The following is a 23,219-nucleotide window of genomic DNA, read 5'->3' on the forward strand; positions in this document are numbered from 1 at the left end:
AGTGGTGCTTCAAGTCTGCCTTTTGTGCTTGATCAGCCATCCTCCATTGTGGCTGATCAACCATCCAGTTGGATAGTTCGGCAGCATAACACATATAATCATTTCAACTGTCAGTAAAGGTGGCATTGTGACTGCCGCAGTAGATGGTGTATTCTTCCCACTATTCCCTGATGAATTGATTTTAGCAGTGATTCCTTGAGCCCAAAAAATGATTATCTGGGATACATATATTGAGAGAGGCTGCTACAGGCAATAGTGAACTTTTTTTTTTCTTTCTTTTTAGAATATACAAGTGCGTTCCTGTTGGTGAATGACAATTTACTAGATCAAGCACCTTATGACTGCAGTAAGTAAGCATTTCTAAGGACATCTTTGAATTGCAGCAACTGTGTGGGTTAATAGCCTAGCACTACAGTCTGCTTTCAATCTGAGATTCATAATGATGCACCTAAGCCTGATTTTTTTCTTTAGCATGGTTCCTTTTCTTAAGCTACTGTCTATTACAGAATGAGGCATCTAACAAATAAACAGGAGCCAAATAATGCATACCTGGATATACCTTTGCAATAAAGATAACATGTCGGGATGGAAATTTGTAATATGCCCTGTCGACTTGTACCTAATTTCCCCAAAGCATGCCATTGTTACTTTTCACTTTTAAAAACCCCTGGGCTTGTCTGCACTTGCATATTCATTGTAGGATGATAAAACTGGTGCCTCCAGGTGCCTGCACATGTTTAGTTACTATCCAGAGCACCTCCCGTGACAATCCTTTATGCTAATAGAAAACACGCCTTGTATGGTCACACTGTTATCTGCCCTGCTTGGCTCCCTATAGACCTCTAAGTGTGATTGGTTATAGAAGGCTGCCTACAAATTGCAGTGTGTACAGAGAAGAATCTTTAGTGACTTTAATTGCTTCTCTGCCTTTTGCTATAGTACCCGTTCTCACCATTTTCATAAGCGACGCAGTAATTTGGGGCGTGTCTGGCCTTTTGAAGTAATTGTAGTGTGGTGAAAATGAACGTGGCTTAAAGTCCGTTAAATTTTGGGCATGGCTCAAAGGGTGTGTGGCTAAATAGTCCTTTACTTTTAAAGTCCCCCTTTACCATCAGAGCAGTCTCACCAGTGCAATGTGATTGGAGCAGGACCCACCTGGCTCATTGGCACACTCCATGGGGGGTGTCCTCGTAGGTCTTGGAGTGGCTCAGCCTCACAGCAGAATATCTGCTCTTCCTTCAGATGCAGCCGGAGGACTCGTCTCCCCCTACGCCTCCTCCCAGCACTCGCCACCCTGTATATGCTGCAGCCGGCTCCAGTAATTGGCCGGGCAGCCTCTCCAGTTGCTGCTGCATCCGCCACACTTACGTTCCAATGTCCATCCCGATTTCCAGGACATTAGCGGATTTTCTGCCTTTTACCCGGGACATGGGTCTGTTTTTCACGAATGTCCCAGGCAAATCGGTACTGTTGGCAACTATGTAGTAATTGTCCGATGTAATAAGGTGGGAGTGGGGGGAGGTCCTTTTCCTCCCCGGTTGATTCTGGCCTGGTGGCGTCCCAGGGGTGCAAGAAAGACACTTTGGGTTCCACACCATTTTTTTTCTTCACTGGCATTGAGTCATGTCACTTTATACTGTAGTTAGGCTTTTTGGCTAGCCAGAGCAATTCTTCTAATGGCCAATGTGTGTCACTATTTATTCACAAGCACTTGCACCACTGCACATGTTTTTTTTCTGTGTGTGTTTGCCCTGATGTTAAGGGGAAAAATTCTGTGGCCTTTGGGTCTTCTGCCTCTCCCCCATCCAGAGAGGTGTCTCTTTGGGAGAGCCCTTCAAGTATTTGGTTGACTGGCTTCGGCAGGTCCCTAAGAAGTGGAGTCCACCTGGCTTTGGCCTAGGTAGAAGATGGTGTACCTTACCTCTGTCATGAGCCTTGTGCCCTGGTTCAAGGTTAGAGGTCCTTTCTCTTCAGAGGTTTGGCCATACTGTACACTCTGTACACTTTTTGTGTGCTTGTGATCTCACCAGGCCAGCTGATAAGGGTGAACAACCGGTCCTCCTGTAGGGGGCCCGGGCTATGAATTTGACAGAGGGGCTCGGCAGCGTTAGGTTTCATTACATAGTCAGGCAGACTAGACAGTTGATATACGCTTCCCCTGCAGCTCCCAGGTAAGTTAATAGATGTATTACATTTCCCTGGGCCCCGTTGGTTTATCCGAGGGGCCCAGAATGCCGAAGCAGAGAAGGATTTTTTTTTAGGTGCATAGGCAGATTGACAAAAGCCGCAATTGCCGATACTAAAATGAGAGTGAAGTGAGCTAAGCAGTACAGGTGAAGGCTGGGCTCTCCTAGGGAGGAGAGGCAGGTTGGGCTCAATGGAGCAGGAGATTGGCTTCTTCATTATCTGCATAATAATAATCAGGCTCACATTGAGGTAAGCGTATTATTCTCCACATTCTGCACTTCACAGCTCAGACTGACACTGCTCTGTAGCAGGATAATGTGGCTTGTTTAGAATTTCTGGACTCCATAATAATGTGTAATTTCCTCTGCATCCTTTTACAATCCAGGCTGAGTGTCTCTTTGGCACCCCCTGCTGGAGGAACAAGACTGGCTGGGCTTGTTGGGCTCTCCTGGTTTGCACACACATCAATTCCTCATTTGAATAATTTTTAATTTGGCTGTATTCTACTTTTATATTATCAGAGTCACTCCTACAGATCACCTTTGGACTATGTAAGACTTGAATTTTATAAATAACACCAGAGCAATTTACAGTGTGATTTTAAAGCTCAACTCTGAAAACCCCCCAAAAATGATCCCTTGCAGTGGGGTTGCATCCCCAACTGCAAGGGTTAATTGCTCATTTAGGTATAAAGGACTTCTTAAAGTAGATTTACATACCTGATTCTCCATTCCTTTGCACTGCTAGACCTGTCCCTGCAGCGTCTTCTCCCCAAGGTCTATAGCCCTGCATTGGACTTGATGACATCAAGGGACAATCCAACAGCAGAGTGTGGACAGCAGAAGGTCAGGTAAGTAAAATCACTTTTACTCTTCCCTAGGCTAAACAAACAATTCATGCCCAAAGCGAAGTACAACCCAACTGCAAGGGATAACTTCAGGTTTTAAAAGTTTGGCTTTGAACCCCCTTTCACACTGCCGTGCTGCATTTTCCCCACAGTGCAGTGTACCTGCATATTTCGTGTGGGTTACCTGCACTTTCCTATAGACTTCTATTAGATCAGTGTGTTTTTGTGTGTTTTCTGAAAGCGCAATCAATGGAGGGGTTTGAAATTAGAGCCTGAATGCATTCCAAACAATGAAAACCTTCCTACATGTCATGAAATTACCACATCGACCTGCAATAGTATAATATGTTTTTCTATGTTCTCATTGCACACCTGAGAGCCAGACCAAGAATTTCCACTTTACGTGCCCAAATTTTGGACCCCCCCCCCCCCAAAAAATAAAGTGATATTATAGTTTTCATTTATAACCTACAGAAAATCCAGATACGTTTTTGAAAATTGTCTGCAGAGATATATAAAGTGCATCCTGAAAGTATTCACAGCGCTTCACTTTTTCCACACTTTGTTACAGCCTTATTCCAAAATGAATTAAATTCATTTTTTTCCCTCAAAATTCTACAAACAATACCCCATAATGAAAACGTGAAAGAATTTTGTTTGAAATATTTGCAAATTTTTTTTAACCACTTCAGCCCTGAAAGATTTTACCCCCTTCCTCACCAGAGCACTTGTTGCGATTCGGCACTGCGTCGCTTTAACTGACAATTGCGCGGTTGTGCGGCGTGGCTCCCAAACAACAAAATTTATGTCCTTTTTTTTTTCCCCCACAAATAGGGCTTTCTTTTTGTGGTATTTGATCACCACTGCGGTTTTTATTTTTTGCGCTATAAACAAAAAAGAGTGCCAATTAAAAAAAAAAAAAACACATTATTTTTTACATTTTGCTATAATATCCCCCAAAAATATATAAACATTTTTTTTTTCCTCAGTTTAGGCCGATATGTATTCTACATATTTTTGGTAAAAAAAAATTGCAATAAGCGTTTATTGATTGGTTTGCGCAAAAGTTATAGCGTTTACAAAATAGGGGATCGTTTTATGGCATTTTTATTCATTTTATTAATTTTTTATTTTTATTTTTTTACTACTAATGGCGGCGATCAGCAATTTTTTTTTTATTTTTTTTTATCGTAACTGCGACATTATGGCGGACACATCAGACATTTTTGACAAATTTTGGGACCATTGTCATTTATAGATCAATCAGTGATATACAAATGCACTGATTCCTGTGTAAATGACTGTGGCAGTGAAGAGGTTAACCATTAGGGGGCAGTGTATGGGTTAAGTGTGCCCTGGGGAGTGCTTCTAACTGTGGGGGGGGGGCGTGACTACGTGTGACAAGTCACTGATTTCTGCTCCCGAGCTGACAGGGAGCAGAGAACAGTGACACTGTCACTAGGCATAACAGGGAGATGCTTGTTTACATTAGCTTCTCCCCGTTCTTCCCTGTGAGGCGATCGCGGGTACCCCCACAGCAATCGAGTCCGCGGGACCCGCGACCCAACTCGCAAAGCTTGGCGCACCCCCTGACCTTTTCTTAAAGGGCCACGTACAGGTATGTTAGTTCGCCTGTACGAGCCCTTCTGTTGACGTATATCGGCGTGAGGTGGTTGGCAGGCGGTTAACAACAGGCTAACAGGTATAAGACCGAGTACTGTACTCTTAGAGAGGTGGAGTACTTGGTTTTAAAGTGTATATAAATCCTAACAATGGACTTCTTTTTATATTCCATCTTTTGGTCTATTAAAGCAGGACTGCACTGTGGAAAAAAATATTAAAAGCCAGCAGCTACAAATACTGCAGCTGCTGACTTTTAATAAATGGACACTTACCTGTCCCGGGGTCCAGCGATGCCGAGGCCGATCGATGGCTCGGCTCTCGGCTGCTGCCGCCACCATTCTAGGTGAGGGAATCAGGAAGAGAAGCACGGCGGCTTCACTTCCCGGTTCCCTACTGCGCATGCGCGAGTCGTGCAGCGCAATAGGAATTGTCCGCGCTGTCTCTGGGACCCGTGTGTGTCCCAGCAGACAGCGCGCAGGGACAGGAAGAGGCATAGACTCCCGTGGGAGTCTATGCCCGGAAGTGGGTGTAAATACCTGTCTTTGACAGGTATCTGCACCTCCCTCCCCCCTGAAAGGTGCCAATTGTGATACCGGAGGGGGAGAGGGTTCCGATCAGCGGAAGTTCCACTTTTATTTAAATTAATTGATGGACGTTGTACATTGTTTGTATGAAAATTAATATCTGTTGTTTTCTAATTTTGTATTCATTGACCTTTCTTGGGCCATTTTTTAACATATTCAATAAAATATCCCTTTTAAATATATTCTATGTTCCTTACTAATATCAGCACCGCAACAGTCCCATTTACCCCTTTCCGTTCCTTTTTAATTGCTAAAGCCGGGATGAGGTGCGCTGATTATTCCTTGCCTGATTTAGTCCTCTCCATCCTTCCCAGGTATAAACATTTGTTTATACCTGTTGTTAGCCTTCCGATGCTTCTTACTGCGATAGCCAGCTATAGATGGGGCCAAGTGGCGTCCTTTTCGTATCACTGTTGTGTTTTTGGTCAGGCGATGCACTGACACCTTTGCAGCCATTGTGCTATATGCTTGGGTGTTCAGTGTGCCCCTGTGCCTTTTAAGAAGGGGTGGCGCCCCTTCAGTCTACCTGCTCTCACCTATCCATCAGAATGCATGTGCCTCCACTGTGGGGACACCTTTAAGTTAGTGAATGATGAAAATGCAGACTAAACCCTGCTTTTAACGCATACTGTTAGACAGGTTATTTGGTTGTCTGCGAGCTGGTTGGTAAGTTAAGCTTGTTTTTTTCCTTGGATTTATACTTGGCCTTGTTTATAAGTGCAAAAAAATTACCTATTCTGCTAGAAATCAGGTGAACTTGTACTTGCCTGTACACTCTGCTGTTATTAGTTAGGATTGTTTCCAGCCATCTCTGATTGCCCCCATGTTAAAGATGAGAGGGAAAGGGTATCCGCAGCCCTGTCCTAGGGTGACAATGCTGCTTCTCTAGATACAGAAAAAAAATGTAACCAATGTCACCCTAGGACAGGAAGTGGTGCAGCCAAGATCATGTTTACAAATTTAAAAAAAGGGGTTTAGGGGGGAGCTTGAAGAAAAAAAGAATGACAACCACATCTGAGGACTGATAAGCAATATACACTTTAACCGCTTCAGCCACGGAAAATTTTACCCCCTTCCTGACCAGAGCACTTTTTACGATTCGGCACTGCGTCACTTTAACTGACAATTGCGCGGTCATGCGACGTGGCTCCCAAACAAATTTGACGTCCTTTTTTTCACACAAATAGAGCTTTCTTTTGGTGGTATTTGATCACTACTGTGGTTTTTATTTTTTGCGCTATAAACAGAAGGAATGACCATTTTGAAAAAAAAAAGCAATATTTTTCTGCTATAATAAATATCCTCCAAAAATATATTTTAAAGGTAGAGGATGACATTTTGGACAAAATGTTATTCATGTTTAAATTTGGTTTTTCCACAGAACAGTAGGGGTTCTGAGGGTTAATTATGTAGGTTAACTTTGACATCATTTTGGCTGGGCTGTGTTAGAGTTCTGCTTGGTCATGTGTACAGTGAGGTGCACATGACAGGCCAGAACCAGGCCTGGTTGGATGTTTTGGGTATCAGCCTTCTCGGAACCAATCAGTGGGTGTGCCGTGCCCTGCTGAGGAGTCTGGGAAAGGGTACTTAAGATGTTGAGGTCACGTGTTCAGGGGGAAGTTTGAGGCCCGTGGGGTCAGTGTCTGCTTTCCAGGATGAGGGGTCCCAGTCACGGGGTGTCCAACATCATGCAACATGCATCTATGGGTTGCCCCCAATAAACCCGATTGGTCTGGGGCAGGGATCCATCTGTTCCCGAGTCTCGGAACTGGCTGGTCCAAGGCGCAGTAACTGAAGGAGGATTCAAGGTGTCCGGGTGTGCTCTCGGCTTGGAAGGGCACCACAGCTTGCTAAAGTGATCGGAGGAGGACTCTTCGGAGGAGGGCCAACAAGCGGCATCCTGAGAAGAGCCTGGTTACTGAGTTTGGGAAGGAAATTGACGAATTCAGGTTTTTTCCAGTACTACCAAGGAGACCGAGAATGTTCCAGGTACTGAGGAAAAAGGTTCCTGTTCTCTTTCAGTTATAACTTGTACATGTTCAGAGGATTTGACAATTTTTGAATCGACGTGCTGACTGTCATGATCTCTGGCTAGAGATCTGTTCAGCCTTGAAGTGCCCAGCTGCGAGTGGCTACTCTCTGTGTGGTACTAGAGACTTTGTTATGCCTGCACTTCAAAGTGCCTGAGTTCTTCACCCTTGCCCTCTGTTCCTATATGAGACTGTGTTATTGGATGTTACCCCTGAAAAATAAAACCTTTTAAAAGGACTTTATTCGTGTCAGCATCCACATTGTTGGGTATCAACCCTGGGAACCCCTAGACGTGAAAGATTAAGCCAAACGGAGGTAACCGGTAAGCCCAATAAGTCAAGGCCACCCTACAAAGGGTTCTGGCCGCTACATAAAAAACATTTTTTTTTTACCTAAGTTTAGGCTGATCTGTATTCTTGTATTTTTGTTAAAAAAAATCGGGGATATTTTTTATGGCATTTTTATTATAATTTTTTTTTTTTTACTTGTAATGGCGGCGATTTGCGATTTTTATCGGGACTGCGACATTATGGCAGACACATCGGACAATTTTGGGACCATTGTCATTTATACAGCAATCGGTGCTATAAAATGCATTGATTACTGTAAAAATGTCACTGGTAGGGAAGGGGTTAACACTAGGGGGCGATCAAGGGGTTAATTGTGTTCCCTAGTGTGTGTTCTAACTGAAGGGGGGAGGGGACTGTGTAGGAGAGATGACAGATTACTGTTCATACTCTGTATGAACAGACGATCTATCTCTTCTCCTCTCAGAGAACCGGAAACTGTGTGTTTACACACACAGATCCTGGTTCTCTGTGTGTCCGCAGTAATCACAGGAGCAATTGCAGGTACTCGCATCGGCTCCGGGGGCGAGCAGCGGGCGCGCACGCACCCCTAGTGGCCACAGGGCGAAGCGATGTAACAGAACGTCGTCTCGCCCAGCCGTGCCATTCTGCCACAGTACAAGTGATTAATGCTGCAGGAAAGTCGAGCTCTAATAAAAACAGCATAGCAACTCAAAGTGATAATACAGTTTATACCTATTTGTTTTTATTCATACAGATGAAAATACTTCAGTTGAACTGCCAAAAGATGAGGATCAATTGCCAGAAATATGGTAAGCATTATCAGCCCACTTTATATCTGAACTGCAAGTGTGAATTTAAGTTTAAGAGGAAGTCTGCGATATTTATCTTGGTCCTACAGTGGTCCAGTATCCCCTGGCATCTTCCGGGTGGTGGGCTGCAGCCGTTTTTGCTGGCTAAAGGCTGGGGAAACATCCTAACTTTACAGGCAGGATCCACCCAGATGCCTGGACCAGCAGCTGACTCAGCCTCTCATCGATCCGCTGAGAGCCTAAACCAGCCCTCTCCTACCCCCGCCATATCCCAGCTTTTCAGTGAGCATGGGAAGCAAGAGCTGGAAACTGATAGTCCCGGCTCTTTGTTCAGAGCGGAGGTGGAGAACCAAGCGATCAGCTGTGCTTGATCACTCAGTTCTCACTGCAGAGCTGTGAGGGGACTGATGCAGCATCAGATTGATGCTGCATCCACCTAGGTGAGTATAAATAGTTGTCTTGTTTTTTTATATTCTCAAATGACTCTTTTAACGTTCCTTGTAATGAAAAAATATTCCTGCTGAATTCTTTCACCTAACTTTTAAGACCACATAAAGATAATTTGTTTTGCCAACCCATAACTATTTTACTACTGTTTTTTCCTCTGAATTGAATTGAGACTATTATGCATTTTATTTAGATGCTTAGCTGATATTTATGAGGTTTGTATGAAAATTTCCAACCTGTCCAAATAATTTATCCTCTCAGTTTGTGGTCAAAAAGTTATCTTTACAGTTTTGTCATACCACTGCCCTCCATTTATTGGAACCCTCGCTATAGGATTTGAGCCAGGTATGCTTACATTTGAGTATAAGTTTGATGACATTTTAATTTTGTTGTGTTCCTCTGCAGTGAAGAAGAGGTGACCAGCCCAGACCCCAATGAAAGTGATATAAGTTTACCTTCCACCACACAGTGTGTTCGTTTTTTGGAACATACTTGCGGAGAGGCATGCCTGTCTGAAGTGAATCCATACTTCAGCAAAAGAGGAAACCCACTCAGATTTCCCATCATGTGTCAGTTCCAGCGGAGGCACGCCAAGTCTGGCCTTCTTTCCAGGTCATTGGACGTCATCTACAAAACACCTTGTGGAAAGGGTCTGCGGAACTTTGACGATGTGCAGGCTTACCTCTTTCAGACAAAGTGCAACTTTTTATTTCTGGACTATTTTTCATTCAACACCTTCCTTCAGCTGGAGAGAAATCTCATAATGGGCCCAGTTGTAACTCAAGAAGCAGATATTAGCAGAGATGTGGAACTGGTGCCAGTCTCGCTCTGCAATGAAATTGATAAGACCAAACCATCTTCATTTACATATAGGAAGAGCCCATGGCCACATGGATACTCGGTTAATAATTTTACTGATCTCTTCATTGGATGCTGTGACTGTACGGATGGATGTTTAGACGTGTAAGTATGCCTGATCTGCCCTGAGGAGTGTATTTTAAGGTAGGAAATCTACTGGTGGGTATAACTTGTTTGCCAAATTCATTATTGTGGAAACAGAAGGCTGTATGTGCATATCATTCTGTAGTTATTTTTGTTGTTTTTTTAGGCTGATACAAGCTAGATTTGAACACTCCAAAGTACTGTTGTCAACAGCTATGTATTACTATGGAGGATCCAGACGAGGGATTCCTCTTTTGAATAAAATATTGTATATCTTGCACCCTCTAGTAAAGGCTTTTGCAACATTTGTGCCCAGAGGAACCCATGAGGTAGTTTTAAGGTCTCTAAAAGCCTCTTACATTGCTGGCAAGTGTTAGGAATGCCCCTGACATTGCCCATCAGAATATCACCCTTACAGCTTAAAAGATCATTGGTGTCATGCAGCTGGCTCTGCTGGTGTTGGCACTGGAACTATTTAGGCACTGTCAGATCAGGGAAGTCAATCAGCCACAGCTCGAGCAACCCATAGGAACATCGCTAAGAAAGGTTGCACTAATGGATCCTTCATAGGAATAAGTGAAGATGTACGTTCAGCACTAAGGATACAACAGAGCAATAAACCCCCCCCCCCCCCTCAACTACTTTTTATATGTTAATAGAGCTGCTATTTTTTTGCCACGTCTCTAATTCCTTTTAATACACTCATGTGGTGTTCATTTATACAAATATGAAAAATATTTAACTGTACTCCGTCAAACATTCATGTAGCTTGTCACTACTTGTTTTCTTTTCCCACAAAATTGTGTTTTGTATGTGAATATAAAGACTTATTTTCAACAAAGTGTGGATGGAATTTTTCAGGCACAAAGTTTTGATCCTACAGATTAAAACTCAAAGCGATGTAGGAGCTATGGGAAAAATAAAAGCATTATACTCACCTAGGTGGATGCAACATCAATCCGAGTGATCAAACACCGCTGATCACTCCGGTTTCCCCTTCCACTCTGAGCAGGGAGCCGTGACTGTTGGTCAGTAGCTGTCTGCTTTGCCCCTCCAGTGCTCACTGGAGCATTGGGCTGTGGTGGGGACAGGAGCAGCTGGCTCAGGCTTTCAGAGGATCACTGCGTGGCGGAGCCTGGTGCTGGTCCATGCTTCTGGGCAGATTCCAACCATACAGTCTGGATCTTTTCAGAGTCTGGACCAGCTCCGTGTATAACCGAAATAGGTTTGACTATACTTCTTCTTTTTGATACATTTATATTGTACAAAAATTTAAATCCACACATGCATAGAAAAACTTGATCTGATAAAAATTTAAACGACCACCAATACATATACATTGTAAGCTGCCGAAGCTGCATAGAGATTACAGAATAAGCCCCAACGTGTTTTAATTCACAAAAAGAAATCTTCATCAGGGGATTAGATCAGATGGCATGTTCTAAAATGTAAATAAGTATACATCAGATTCCAACAACACAATTCTACATAGACGATACAATTTATAATAAGATCAATTGATTTACAAAAATCAAAGCCAACATTATAGTGGCTGTGGTTACCTGAAGAAGATTGCTTTTTGTGAATCAAAATGTGTTTAGGTTTATTCTGTAGTCCCAGGGGTAGCCCAACCTGTGGCCACATGTTCCCCTCAGAGCCCTCTGATGTGGCCCTCGACCTAAAACCAGGGAAGCTCATGCCCATGCTCTAGGATGGTGGGTCGGCAAGGCCAGATTGCAATCAATGGGTTGTCAACGCGTCATCGCAGAGCATAAGAATCCGGCAGCAGAGGAAGCAGGTGGCTGCGGAATGAGCAGGAGCCGCATAAGCCTATGCATCCCCTGTAGTGCTGACTCCTGTCGTAGGCAGAGTGATACCAAGTGCATTTGGTCTGGGACCTTTCTAACAGCCTAGAGATTAGAGATTGATGCCAGCAGAAGCAGGAAGAGGAAAAGTTCAGTGTATTAAACATCACATACAGTGCACTGCACTTCTGCAATGGGCATATTAAAAACGGTTTATTAGACTGCATTGCTTTCACACTGATCCACAGGTACAGCGCAGTGCACCTGGAGCTTTGCTGCAAGTTAGCAGCACTGAGCCGTAGACTTCTATTATATCCTGCGTGGTCGGCGAGCTTTCTGAAAGCAGCTAAGCCACAGGTGGGCTGCTCTCCACCCATGTTGCGGGTAAACAGCAGTGCATCAATCTGAAAGCAGCCTTGTAGGGGGCTCGGGACAGTAAGGGATGATTTACATTTGCAGTTTGGGGGCTGGTAAAACACCAGAGTTCATTGTGGCCCACAACCAGTTACCAAATCAATTAAGATGCCCTCACTCTTCAAAAGGTTCAGCACCCCTGCTGTAATCTCTATTCAGTTGATAGTGTACATGTATTGGTGGTAGTTTCAGTTTTTATCAGACTATGTTATTCTATGTACTGAGGGGACCACACTTCCTCTGATGCAGCCGACATTAAACCAGCGAAACCGGTTAGACTTTGTTTCCTTGTCCACCTTGCCCCCGTGACTGGAGGAATTGAACACTTGCTTATGCTTGACGGGCCTCATTGGAAATTGGCAATGATACTGGCACTGTAGATTTGTTTTTCCATCACCACCTGGTAAGTATCCATCTACTCTTTCTTCTTTGGACTATATGCTTTAATCCATGGACCAGGACTGTCAACTTGCATGCCATACTCTGGATATCAAATTATGGTTTGCAACAGTGAGAGGGAGGTTACAGGACTTTGTTTTGCATTCAAATCTCTGGCGTTTCATGCCACATACATAATGGAACTGTACCTTTCAATTTCATATACCTCCTGTATACCACTGTTGACTCAGGGTGTTGTCCCTTCCCCTTTTCATATCTCAGCAATTCCCCCCCCCTCCCCCCCCTTTGAATACATGAAGGTATTAACAACACTCACCACAATATACCAGCATGCTTCTTTCCCAGGATCCAGGTCTGATATTCCTAGGATCCATTTCCCTTTGGAAGCCAATTTAGCTCCACATCCTATTCACATGCATGCAATTTCTACAGTGCCTTGCAAAAGTATTCACCCCCCTTGGCTTTTTACCTATTTTGTTCCATTAAAGACTTTAATTCAATGTTTTTTTTTTTTTTATCTGAATTATATGTGATGGATCAGAACGCAATAGTATAAATTGGTGAAGTAAAATTAGAAAAATATATATACATAACTATTTTTCAGAAATAAAAAAACTGATAATTGGCATGTGCGTTTGTATTTCACCCCCTTTGTTATGAAGCCTATTAAAACCTCTGGTGCAACCAATTACCTTCAGAAGTCACATAATTGGTGAAATGATATCCACCTGTGTCCAATCTAAGTATCACATGATCTGTTACATATACAACACCTAAGCAAGAGGCACCACTAACCAAACACTACCATGAAGGCCAAGGAACTCTCCCAACAAGTAAGGGACAATGTTGTTGATAAAAACAAGTGAGGGTTAGGTTATTAAAAAAAATATCTTTGATCCCTAGGAGCACCATCAAATCTATCATAACCAAATAGAAAGAACATGGCACAGCAGCAAACCTGCCAAGAAACGGCCACACACTAAAACTCACGGACCGGTCAAGGAGGGCATTAATCTCCCTGGCGGTATGATTCTGTCAGGAATTTTGTGCCAAAAGCGGTAAAATTCTTTTGCATGGAAATTTGGTGTTATGTATTATAGGCCTGCAATTCTTAGTAATTACTTACTAAAACCTGACCAAACAAGACTCTAGTAGACATCCCAGATGTGATAAAGTTTGAAACACAAAATCATGAATTATAGTCTAATAAATAATATGATTTTATTCAATAATGTAATGCGAAATAATGAAATTTGTCAAACAAAGAAAATTCAATAAACATCCCGAGTGTGATAAATTTTGAAACAAGGTATAGCACACAGTCCAACATCACAATCCGGACAATAGAACCGGCTTTCTTTTCAGACTTTTTTTTCCACTGCTGTCTCTCTTTGAACAGCAAACCACGCACATCCTGGTAGGTGCTGCCTTTTTTGCGGTTGGTGGTATGTAGTCCATAAAGTGACGACCTATTGGGCGTTCTGGGTTGACAACGTCAACAGCATGTCGTCCAGGTCTGTTCGCATCTCCTGATGGTGTCTTGATGGTGTCTGGTGTTTGACGAAAATCTGCTCAGCCACCTTCCAGGTAAAATCGGCATGAATAAGAGTCTTGTCACTCTGTGCTCTGTATAGAACATATGCATTCCAAAGGCATTGTTCCAGAAGATACCAGGAAAATCTTTTTATAATATTTTTTTTGCTGTTTGCGCATAGCCGGATAAAATGTCCTTGCCTGATCAGCTCTGTCGAGACCTCCCATAGTGCAATTATAGTCCATAACGACTTGCGGCTTCATCACATCTTTCCCACGTTTGTTGTGGACCATGGAATTGGAGGTATTGTGCACAGTGCTCATGAGACATATGTCCTTCTTGTCTCGCCATCGCATTGCCATCATCTTACCCTTCTGCCAGGCAACCATTTCTCCGGTTTTTAGCTTTTTCCTGGAGAACATAGATGGCATGTCACGTCGGTTAGGCCTAACAGTACCATACGCATCGGTTTTGTTTTGTAGCAAAACCTCAAAAAGTTCCGGAGACATATAAAATTATCCATGGTCACACAATATCCCTGGTTCAGCAATGGCTCCAGCAGTGTAAGGACTGATGATGTGGCCATCCCATAGCCACTGTACCTGGGGTTGAACTTTGTGCCTTTACCGGTGTAAATGACCGAATTCCTTATGTACCCGGTGGATCAGATCATGTAGGATTTTATGCCAAACTGTGCTCTTTTGGATGCAATAAATTGTATCCAGCTCAGGCGTCCCTTGTAGACCATCAAGCTTTCATCCACGCAGATGTCCCTTTCTGGCACGTAGGTCCGCAGGAAATTGGTCACGATAATTTGCCATACCTCCCAGATTTTTTTTAGTTTGGGTGCAGGATGCGTGGCCTTATCAAACTCTAAATTGCTTGTGAAGTGGAAATACTTTATGATGAGGGAAAAACGGTATTCGGACATCACGGTGCCAAAAAACGGAGTGGCCAGTAATTTATTGGTGGCCCAGTACCATTTCTGGAGCGGTTTCCCCATCACCCCCTGAAGAATGAGTCCCAGGAACTGCCAGATGTCCTCTTTGGTCACTGGTTCCCACTTTCTGTTTCAAGAAAACCTGGCATACAGCGTAGTGGATTGCTGTTCTTTTTTAGCGATTTGTCTCTGTGACAATTTTTCAATTACATCCTCAGTGAGGAATAATTGCAGGTATGCCAGAGGGTTGTCACGCTCGACATCTACCTTCATCCCAGGTGATCCAGTGAAGGGGAATCTTGGCGGCGCTACCTGGTCTGTATCGCAGTCGATAGGGCACCAATTGCACACATCTGAGGTCAGGTGCAGGATCATCACCGCTGTCACTTGTCAGATCCATGTCAGTGTCAGGCGACAATTCTCCCCACGACTCACTATCGCTTATTTCTGCAAGCAACTCTGTGTCACTGCCGCTGTCACCCAGCTGGTCCAAAGGCGATTTTGTAGCGAAGTGGCACTTTTTTGATGCCATGTTAGATTTTATTGGCTATTTTATTGGAGGCAAGGGGCACTGTACAGTTATCAGTCAGATAAAGAGATGATACATTATAATCCTCTCAGATTACAGTGTATCACCTCTTTTTATGTGTTTGTGTTATGTTTCACTTTTTGAAATTCCCGCCCAGTTCCGCTCCCGTGCGCCGCTGCTGCTCACAGGGAACGGAACCAGGAAGTGAGATGGCGGTGATCTCGCCAACGATCGCGTCGGCGATCACAGGGGAGGACAGCGGAGAACATCGCTGGAGCGCCAGGAGAAGGTAAGATCTCCGCTGGCCGCTCTGCAATGTATCCCCAAGAAAAAACCAAACCCGAGTCACACTCCGGAATACCACCAGGGAGGTTAATTGGAGGGGCAGCACAGGCACCTAAGGTAACCCTGCAGGAGCTGCAGAGTTCCACAGCAGAGACTGGAGTATCTGTACATGGGACGACAATAAGCCGTACGCTCCATAGTTGGGCTTTATGGCAGAGTGGCCAGAAGAAAGCCATTACTTTCAGCAAAAAAACAAAATGGCACGTTTTGAGTTTGCGAAAAGGCATGTTGGAGACTCCCAAAATGTGTAGAGGAAGGTACTCTGGTCTGATGAGACTAAAATTTTACTTTTTGGCCATCAAAGAAAACGCTATGTCTGGCGCAAACCCAACATATCACATCACCCAAAGAACACCCTCCCCACATTGAAACATGGTGGCAGCATCATGTTGTGGGGACATTTTTCAGCAGTCGGGACTGGGAACTGGTCAGGGTTGAGGGAAAGATGGATGGTGCTAAATACAGGGATATTCTTGAGCAAAACCTGTGTGATATGAGGCTAGGACGGAGGTTCACCTTCCAGCAGGAAAATGACCCCAAGCACACTACTAAAGCAACACTTGAGGGGTTTAAGGGGAAACATGTAAATGTGTTGGAATGGCCTAGTCTTAGCCCAGACCTCAATCCAATAGAAAATTTGTGGTCAGACTTAATAATTGCTGTTCACAAGTGCAAACCATAGAACTTGAAGGTGCTGGAGCAGTTTTGCAAGGAGGAATGGGCAAAAATCCCAGTGGCAATATGTGGCAAGCTCATAGAGACTTCTCCAAAGAGACTTGGAGCTGTGATAGCCACAAAAGGTGGCTCTACAAAGTATTGACTTTAGGGGGTGAATAGTTATGCACGTTGACTTTTTCTGTTATTTTATCATATTTGTTGTTTGCTTTACAATGTGTTCTGTAAATTAAATGATGCAAATCCTCAAACAATCCATGTTAATTCGAGGCCATGAGGCAACAAAACACGAAAAATGCCAAGGGGGTGGGGGGGGGGGGTACTTTTGCAAAGCACTGTATGTTTCAATTGAGATTATATATTTATTTTATATATATATATATATATATATATAATCTGTCACTGGTGTTTGTTTTTGTGTAAAATTTGTATTGTGTTATTACAATACAGAGTATAAACCAACTGACAATGGAAAAAGCACAGTTGAATAGTTCCAAAACAGAGTAGCAATTCAATGCAAAGGATAAGTAAAAGGGGAATATAAGGGTAGGAGGGGAAAGGGAGAGAGTGGGGGAGAGGAAGACATGGGTTTAATTACCTGCAAATAAAGTAATCGTGAACTGGTTCAAATCATGGAGGATACATTGGTAGCTTATCAAATTGTGCATTGTTTAACCTTCAGGAGTGGAAGCTTCCTAACCTGTACTATAGCAAAGACTGTCATATACAGTAAATACATACAAACAACACAAGTAATGTTAGTGGCTGGAGGTGTCCTTCCTGGAATGGGGGCTGTGGACAATGGATAGTTCTAGAGCAATGGTACCACAGGAGGGGCTCTGAGCGACGGAGGGTTAGAAGAATTGGACAGGTCCCTTATTTTGAGCTTTCCCAAGGTGTTGGTGAATTACGTTTCAAGTACCAGTCAGTGTATCGGAATGGATAGAGGATAACTATTCCGTAGGGAATGTATGTTCAATATATTTTCTCCATCTGGCAAAGAAAGGGGTAATAGAGTGGAAGTTCGAGATTATGGTATCCAGTCTCTCGATATGAAACAGCGATAGTATTGCTTGCTTTTATGGCTTGCAGGGAAGGTGGAGATGATTTGATCGAGTGGGACATGATTGTTCTGCGGGTTGCCATTAGACATAGATGAGACCACTGTGTGAGAGTGGGTGATCCTATCGGTGCCGAGGGGGTGACTGGTGGATCACATCCAAATAGACATGAGTGGATCTTTGACTAGCCGTGTCTTGCTGACCTTGAAAATATATTTGAGCACTGAGTCCCAAAACGTGGAAAGAGCACTCCCATAGGTGTAGCAAAGTAGGGCGGGCTAGAGAGCACCAGGGGCATTGAGCTTGGTTAGGTTCCGAGATGTTGGTGCGGAAAGGGTAGTATGCCCTGTGGATGATTTTAAAGTGGGTTTCCCGCCACGTTTCCGACAGGAGTTTCTGAATGTGGCCGGGAGCTTTGTAGGATCTTTTCTGGCAATTCAGTGTCATTGAATATGGAGGACCACTTCTGGAATAGGGCGAGACGATATTTATCCGATTGGTGAGTAATAAGGTAGGAGTAGAGACTGGAAATAGAATAGTCGTCATTCTGGAGCACTACATCCAGGTAGGATTTTTGAAGGGGATCTGTTTGAGGACCATGGCAAGTTTGCAGGTAGCTGAGTAACTGGTGATGATGGAAAGCATAGGATGGTGGCAGTAAGTATTCTCGTGGGAGATCCTGGTATGGCTTGAATTGTCCCGGTTTATCACTATATAAGGGAGTAACAGTAGTGAGGCCTTGTGTGCTCCAAAGGTTAAAAGCTGAGTAAATATTGGAGGGGAGAATCATGAGGTTTCCTTGAATGGTTAAATGGCTGGATATACTTGAGGGTAGCCCCAGCAACCTCCGCACCTCCCTCCAGGCAATCACTGTGTCTCTGAGGACATTTGATTTAAGATGTATGGGCAAGGCTTTTAGAGTGGAGTGGAGAACAGCTGAAAGGGTGTATGGGGATACCAAAGCTCCCTCAAGCATATGGTTTGAGTACCGAGACTTTCCTGACAACCAATCTAGACCCTGTCTAAGTAAACAAGAGATATTATAAAAATGTAAATTCGGCAATCCTGCCCCATCCTAGGGAGACAAAGCTTTTGGAGAGCTATTTGCGGCTTTTTGTTAGTCCATAGGAAAGTATTTAAAGCCTTCTGTATCTTCTGTACATCTGAGTGTTTCAGAAAAAGGGGAATAGTCTGCATTGAATAGAGTCACCGTGCAAAGGACACCATTTTGAATAGGTGACACATTGAGTTTTTATCACCGTATGATTGACATGTTGTGAATGATTCAGTTTTTATCATTGGCTATTCCATTTATGTGTTTTTGATATAATACATTTATACTTTTTTGTACTTGCACAGTGGGCTGTGTATTTCTTTTCCTTTTTTTCCTTATACCCTTTAAGTCATTGGAGTCGGTTGATTCGAAACAGGGTTTTTAATTATGAGTTCTTGATATGATACCAAGAGCTTCCACTACAATCATTTTCCCCCTCTTTCACCTTTTTGCAGCTTCAAATGTATAGGGGTTTATTTATATATTTATAGATGTATTCATAACTGTCATTAGCAGGGTTTTGCACCTTGGGGGGGGGGGGTCCTTATCTTTAGTTCTTGTTATTCAATGTATACCGTGGATTTTAATTTTTGTACGATTTAAAAGTGTGTTCATTTTAATCTGTACGATTATCACTTTTTGCCTGAAAAATCCCATCCGCACTTCAAAATTAGTCTTCATATTCAGGGATGTGGCACAACTATGGTCACTACGAATTTGAATCTATTACTTTGTATGTGAATATAGTTTATATCCTCAGTGTTAAAACTGAAGAAAGGTGCTAAATAGTTTATTTTGGTCTCTATGAAAATGATGCTACAATATTGCTTTGTAGTAATATTGATCTTTATTATGTTGCCTCCTTTTTAGCTCAACATGTACATGTTTGCAGCTGACAGCCAGAGCATGTAATAACAATGTATCGTCACCCAGGCTGTCAGTTTCAACCGGTTACAAGTATAAGCGCCTCCAGGCTCCTATTCCTCCTGGGTAAGAAGCATGTTATCTTGACCTCCTGTGACGTTTTACAAGTAAAAATGTGTTAATCTTCAACCTAGTACTGGTGACTGCTACTTTGGCAGGGAAAAAAGATAAGTTCCCCACAGTACACAATGGGGGGTAAATTTACTATGAGTGCACTCAGAATCTGGTCCGGCTGTGCATGGGAGCCATTCAGCTTCTAAATTCAGCTTGTTCAATTAACCATTTCAGCCCGGAAGGATTTATACTCGTAATGACCAGGCCATTTTTACAGCACCGCTTTAACTGGGGTGTGGGGGGTTGTCCCCACGTTGATGGGGACAAGGGCCTGTTCCTGACAACCCTGGCTAGTGTTTGTCGAGGTCTCCAGACAGGGGCTTATTGGAATCTGGAAGCCCCCTTTAACCATTTCATCCCCGGAAAGGATTTACCCCCTTAATGACTAGGCCATTTTTTCAGCAGTGCGTCTCTGACAATTGTTGTTCAACGCTGTACCCAAACAAAATTGTCTTTTTTTTTTTTTACCACAAGTAGAGCTTTCTTTTGATGGTATTTTATCACCTCCTGTGGGACCGTCAATTTTGAGAAAAAAAAAACAAAAAAACATTATTTTCTTTCTGCCATAATACATCTCCAAATAAAAAAACAAAAACAAAACTGCATTCATTAGTTTAGGCCAATTTGTATTCTGATAAATATTTTTGGTAAAAAAAATCACAATGAGCCTATATTAACACTGGGGGGGGGCGATCAAGGGGTTAACTCTGTTCCCTGGATGTGTTCTAACTGTGTGGGGGATGGGCTCAGCGGGACAACACGGAGATCGCTGTTCCTGATCACTAGGAACAGCAGATCTCCATGTTGTCCCCTGTCTGAACAGGGATCCGCCTTGTTTACATAGGCAGATCTCTGTTCTGCTTCTCTGTGCAGTGATCTTGGGTGGCCTGCAGTTATCCGCCCACAGTATCTATTACATGAAACAACGTACAGGTCCCACGTCACAAATCCATACTACACCCGAAACAGAAGGACCTGGTATGGATTGGTGGGGGTGGGGGCGGGGGGCACGGTAATTATTATTTTTTATTGCAGCTCTTTTGTTTTACATTCTGCTGTCAGGGGTGACTCGTTGTTAGAAAGCCAGTAGGTGCTGTGTCACAGGTTGTTAGAAATGTTGCCGCTATAGGCATAGACAGAAATCACAGGACTTAATTTGTTTTTTTACGAACACTTTTTTCACTGCAGGCTATATGAATGTAATGTATCTTGTAAATGTAATCAAAGGATGTGTCAGAACCGGGTTGTACAGCATGGTCTTCAAGTCCGACTTCAGGTGTACAAAACCAAAGAGAGAGGCTGGGGGGTGCGCTGCCTGGACGATCTTGACAAAGGGACCTTTGTATGCATCTATGCAGGCAAGTTGCATCTGTAACAGTATTTATGATGTCAGTGTCTTATATTTTGAGTCTTAATTTTTTATTTCTAATATCAAGATACACCGGGGCTTGTAAAGGTAAAAAAAATTTCACCTTTAATGCATTCTATGCATTAAGGTGAAAAAACATCAGACAATGCCGGTGCCCCCAGCCCCCCCTTTTTACTTACCTGACCCCTCGAAAGTACCTCGCTCGCACGTGACATCCTCTTCGCCGATCAACCTGGCCGCTGATTGGTTACTGTGGATGGACTGAAAGCAGCACAGCCATTGGCTCGCGGGGGGGGGGGGGGGGCCGAGTGATACAGTGAGCGGCTATGGCCGCCGGCTGTATCATGAGAGCGCGCCCGCAAGCACTTCTCATCATGCGAGGGAGCTCGCAAGAACGTGAGAAGTCCTTGCAGGGGGGAGCCACTCTGTTCAAAACGAGCTGCACAGTGGAAGTAAGTGTAACATGTTTGTTATTTTAAAAAAATAAAAAATACCTTTACAACTCCTTTAAGATTATATCAGATTACGACTCCATTCACCCCTGAGCAGTCCGAATTGCCGTGATTCTGCCCGCGATTAGAAATCGCGGCAAATCGCGGGACGCTTGTGCGATACCATTACTTTTTAATGGCACCCCAGTCTCTGCGCGATCTTGGTGCACTGCATTCATGGCTAATCGCAACAAGCAATGCCTGTTGCTGAAAAAGGCACAGGACCTTCTTTTGAATGACAGCATCGCGCGTTGCAATTTTCCGCCATTGCAGTGCGATTAATCAAGTGGCAAAATTGCACTGCAATCGGGGTACCATTAAAAAGTAATGGTATCGCACAAGCGTCCCGCGATTTGCAGCCGTGCAGAATCGTGGCGATTTCGGATCGCTCAGGTGTGAGCGGAACATAACAGAAGTGTATTTACACACTGTTTTTTTTGTTTTGTTTGTTTTGTTTTTCCCCCCAAAGAGTTCTAGGAGTACCGTATTTCTGAGAAAAAAAATAAAGCTTGCTTGTGGAAACCTTCTCTTTTTACTCCGCATTGTCCTGTTCATTGTGTTTTTTATTTTTTTAAAGTTAAGGTGGGCTTTTATAATTAGTGATATGGCCCCTCACCTAGCCATACTACAGCTGCCTAAAAATTTAATATATAGTATAATAGTATAATAATATCTACAAATCACAGCGATGTACTTTACAAAGGTGCTTTAACACTCCACTTGCTTTGGTACTCTCAAGTGAGTGGACACTATAAAAGCTGAGCACCACGATAAGAAAATATTGTCTAAATAAAAGAGGTGTGTGTGTATTCTTCAGTTTCAGTGTAATTTGTGTATGTCTACGAGATCTGTGCAGTAATCTATTATGAAAGGTTTCCTTTGTGCGTGATCTTCCTATAACAAGGCCCGCACTTTCTGTGTGCAGAGTGACTGGTCTTGTATCTGCTTCTACTGTCGTTTTGTACAGACATCTTTAGTTAGTCGGCGGACCTGCTGGACTCCTTCCACAGCTCTGCTCTACACAAGCAATGTACACCACAGTGATTTTGTCATAAGATATGCAAAGGCACTTGGTGCACACAAAAAATGCAGGTCACACTTTAGAGCCAGTTCACACAGGCGCAACCCGGGATCCGACTTCCAGGTGGTGGAAGGGGATGTCCCTCCTCCCGCCAGATTCTGGTGCTTCTCACGGCTCACCTATGCTGGGAAGCCTGAGATTGATTTTATTTCAGGCTTTCTAGCATAGAAGAGAGATCTGGGGACTTGTAGACCCCAGATCTTCCCATTAAAGAGGACCTGTCATGTCCTTTTCCTTTACATTCCTTGTAATAGGAATAAAAGTGATCAAAAAATGTGTAAAAATAAACAATAAGCCCCCCCCCCCATCCCCACGTGCTCGCACACAGAAGTGAACACATACGTAGGTCGCGCCCACATATGTAAACTGCGTTTAAAACGCACATGTAAATTATACAATATAAACACCCTTTTTCTCCCTTTTTTAATACGTGATCACCTTAGTGTTCCCCGGTTCCTGAAGGTGTTTTTAGCTACATAAGGGCTAGGGGAAGAGAAACAGGAGTACACTGAGCTTCCTGGTGAAAGGCTGTAGGGGCAAGTGGGGGGGGGGGGGGGGGTAATCTGGTGTCAGCAGATGTCTGATCATTGGATGAGAGTATGCTGAGCTCCCAGCACTCCTAGAGAACTGAATACAGTGGGTTGTTTTACTAACACTGGAGAGTGCAAATCCTGGTTCAGCTGTGCATAGAAACCAATCATCT

General features: G+C 43.5%; 1 protein-coding gene across 5 annotated transcripts in view; it reads left to right on the forward strand.

The window, feature by feature from the left end:
- The window catches only part of SETDB2 (SET domain bifurcated histone lysine methyltransferase 2), a 124,208-nt gene that overhangs the window by 34,979 nt on the left and 66,010 nt on the right, over positions 1 to 23,219 (forward strand). For 4 of the 5 annotated variants that reach the window (XM_077484250.1, XM_077484248.1, XM_077484246.1 and 1 more), the window contains exons 4-8: positions 284 to 346; positions 8,338 to 8,392; positions 9,245 to 9,802; positions 19,408 to 19,527; positions 20,764 to 20,933. In XM_077484250.1, coding sequence (XP_077340376.1) covers positions 284 to 346; positions 8,338 to 8,392; positions 9,245 to 9,802; positions 19,408 to 19,527; positions 20,764 to 20,933 — 966 coding nt within the window. The remainder of the gene's footprint in view (positions 1 to 283; positions 347 to 8,337; positions 8,393 to 9,244; positions 9,803 to 19,407; positions 19,528 to 20,763; positions 20,934 to 23,219) is intronic. The other variant, XM_077484249.1, reaches the window with a different exon arrangement.

The sequence above is a fragment of the Lithobates pipiens genome, unplaced genomic scaffold, assembly GCF_037356315.1.
Source record: "Lithobates pipiens isolate NorthernLeopardFrog02 unplaced genomic scaffold, aLitPip1_a1.2 Scaffold_16, whole genome shotgun sequence".
In the NCBI taxonomy this organism is placed as follows: Eukaryota; Metazoa; Chordata; class Amphibia; order Anura; family Ranidae; genus Lithobates; species Lithobates pipiens.